The sequence below is a fragment of the Brassica oleracea genome, chromosome C4 (assembly GCF_000695525.1).
Source record: "Brassica oleracea var. oleracea cultivar TO1000 chromosome C4, BOL, whole genome shotgun sequence".
Classification (NCBI taxonomy): domain Eukaryota; kingdom Viridiplantae; phylum Streptophyta; class Magnoliopsida; order Brassicales; family Brassicaceae; genus Brassica; species Brassica oleracea.
The window spans coordinates 25,175,139-25,177,347 of NC_027751.1; the positions used below are offsets into that span (position 1 = coordinate 25,175,139).

Genomic DNA, 2,209 nt, shown 5'->3' on the forward strand with positions numbered 1-2,209 from the left:
GTGAAAATGAATTATCTAAACTTTTGAATGAACTTAAAAAGTATAGAAAGGCAATAGGCTACTCACTAGATGATATTAAAGGGTTATCACCTTCTTTATGCATGCATAGGATACATCTTGAGGATGAATCTATGACTTCTATAGAACATCAAAGAAGGTTGAACCCCAACTTGAAAGATGTTGTTAAGAAGGAGATTCTAAAACTCCTAGATGCAGGAGTAATCTATCCTATTTCGGATAGCAAATGGGTGTCTCCTGTGCATGTTGTCACAAAGAAGGGTGAAATAACTGTGGTTAAAAATGATAAGAATGAACTAATTCCAACAAGAAAAATAACAGGACATAGGATGTTCATAGATTGTAGAAAATTAAACTCAGCATCTAGAAAGGATCATTTTCCATTGCCATTCATTGATCAAATGCTTGAGAGACTTGCAAATCATCCCTATTACTGTTTTCTTGATGGGTATTCAGGGTTCTTCCAAATACCCAAACATCCAAATGATCAAGAGAAAACAACATTGACATGCCCTTATGGTACCTTTGCTTATCGAAGGATGCTATTTGGGCTATGTAATGCTCCAGCTACCTTCCAAAGGTGCATGATGTCTATTTTCTCTGATCTTATAGAGGATGTTGTGGAGGTGTTCATGGATGACTTCTCTGTCTACAGATCTTCGTTTTCTGCTTGTTTGTCCAATCTTAGCAGGGTCCTAAAGAGATGTGAAGAGACCAACCTTGTGCTGAACTGGGAGAAGTGTCACTTCATGGTTAAAGAAGGGATTGTGCTTGGACACAAGATTCCAGAGAAAGGGATTGAGGTGGACAAGGCTAAGATTGAAGTGATGGTTGGGTTAGCTCCACCAAAGACAGTGAAAGACATTAGAATCTTCCTTGGTCATGTTGGATCCTATAGAAGATTCATCAAAGACTTCTCCATGATAGCTAGGCCAATGACTAAGCTTCTGTGCAAGGAAGTTGCATTAAACTTTGATTGGGAATGTCTAGAAGCATTCAAGAAGTTGAAGGACAAGCTGGTTAGTGCCCCCGTTGTGCAGCCACCAGATGGGGATCTCCCCTTTGAGATCATGTGTGATGCTAGTGACTATGCTGTGGGAGCTGTTCTTGGCCAAAAGAAGGGCAAGAAGACTCATGTGATCTACTATGCGAGGAAAACTCTTGATGAAGCCCAAATGAAGTATGCTACAACTGAGAAGGAGCTGCTAGCCATTGTCTATGCCTTTGAGAAGTTCAGAAGCTATTTGGTTGGGTCAAAAGTCATAGTCTACACTGATCATGCTGCATTGAGACACTTCATAGCCAAGAAGGATGCTAAGCCAAGGCTGTTGAGGTGGATCTTGCTGCTACAAGAGTTTAACCTTGAGATCAAAGACAAGCCAATGGTGTAGCTGATCACTTGTCTAGACTGAAGATTGAGTGTGGGATCCTCATTGATGAAGGGCTACCAGAAGAACAAATTATGGTAATTAGAGCAGTGGTAGCAGTTTGTGACACTGGAAAGAAGCTTGAAGAGGTGAAGAGAAATGAAGAGAAAGGTCCTTGGTATGCTGATTTGGTGAACTACTTAGCTTGTGGAAGAGAGCTAATGGGTCTTTAAGGATATGCCAAGAAAAAGTTCTAAAAAGATGTGAAGAGATACTATTGGGATGAGCCTTACCTCTACATCCTTTGTAGAGATCAACTCTATAGAAGAGTAGTAGCTGAAGACGAAGTTGAAGGGATCCTTACACACTGTCATGGATCATCCTATGGAGGCCATTTCGCTACTTTCAAGACTGTTTCGAAGGTGTTACAAGCTGGGTTTTGGTGGCCTCATATGTTCAAGGACACTCAAGACTTTGTCTCTAGGTGCGATTCATGCCAAATGAGAGGGAACATCACCAAACGGAATGAGATGCCTCAAAACCCAATTCAAGAAGTGGAGGTGTTTGATGTGTGGGGTATTGATTTCATGGGACCATTCCCACCATCTTTTGGCAACAAATACATCCTTGTAGATGTTGATTATGTCTCCAAGTGGGTGGAAGCTGTAGCAAGTCCCACCAATGATTCTAGAGTGGTGATCAAGATGTTCAAAGGCACCATATTTCCAAGGTTTGGAGTTCCAAGAGTTGTCATCAGTGATGGAGGCTCTCATTTCATCAACAAGCTGTTTGAAAGTCTTCTCAAGAAGAATGGTGTGAAGCAT

The 2,209-nt window shown here is 41.1% G+C and overlaps 1 protein-coding gene across 1 annotated transcript in view; it reads left to right on the top strand.

Moving 5' to 3' along the window:
* Positions 1-2,209, top strand: part of LOC106338484 — a 6,807-nt gene that overhangs the window by 1,533 nt on the left and 3,065 nt on the right. Inside the window, exons 2-4 of the mRNA XM_013777449.1 lie at positions 178-1,090; positions 1,393-1,534; positions 1,655-2,115. Of these exons, the coding sequence (XP_013632903.1) occupies positions 178-1,090; positions 1,393-1,534; positions 1,655-2,115 (1,516 nt within the window). The remainder of the gene's footprint in view (positions 1-177; positions 1,091-1,392; positions 1,535-1,654; positions 2,116-2,209) is intronic.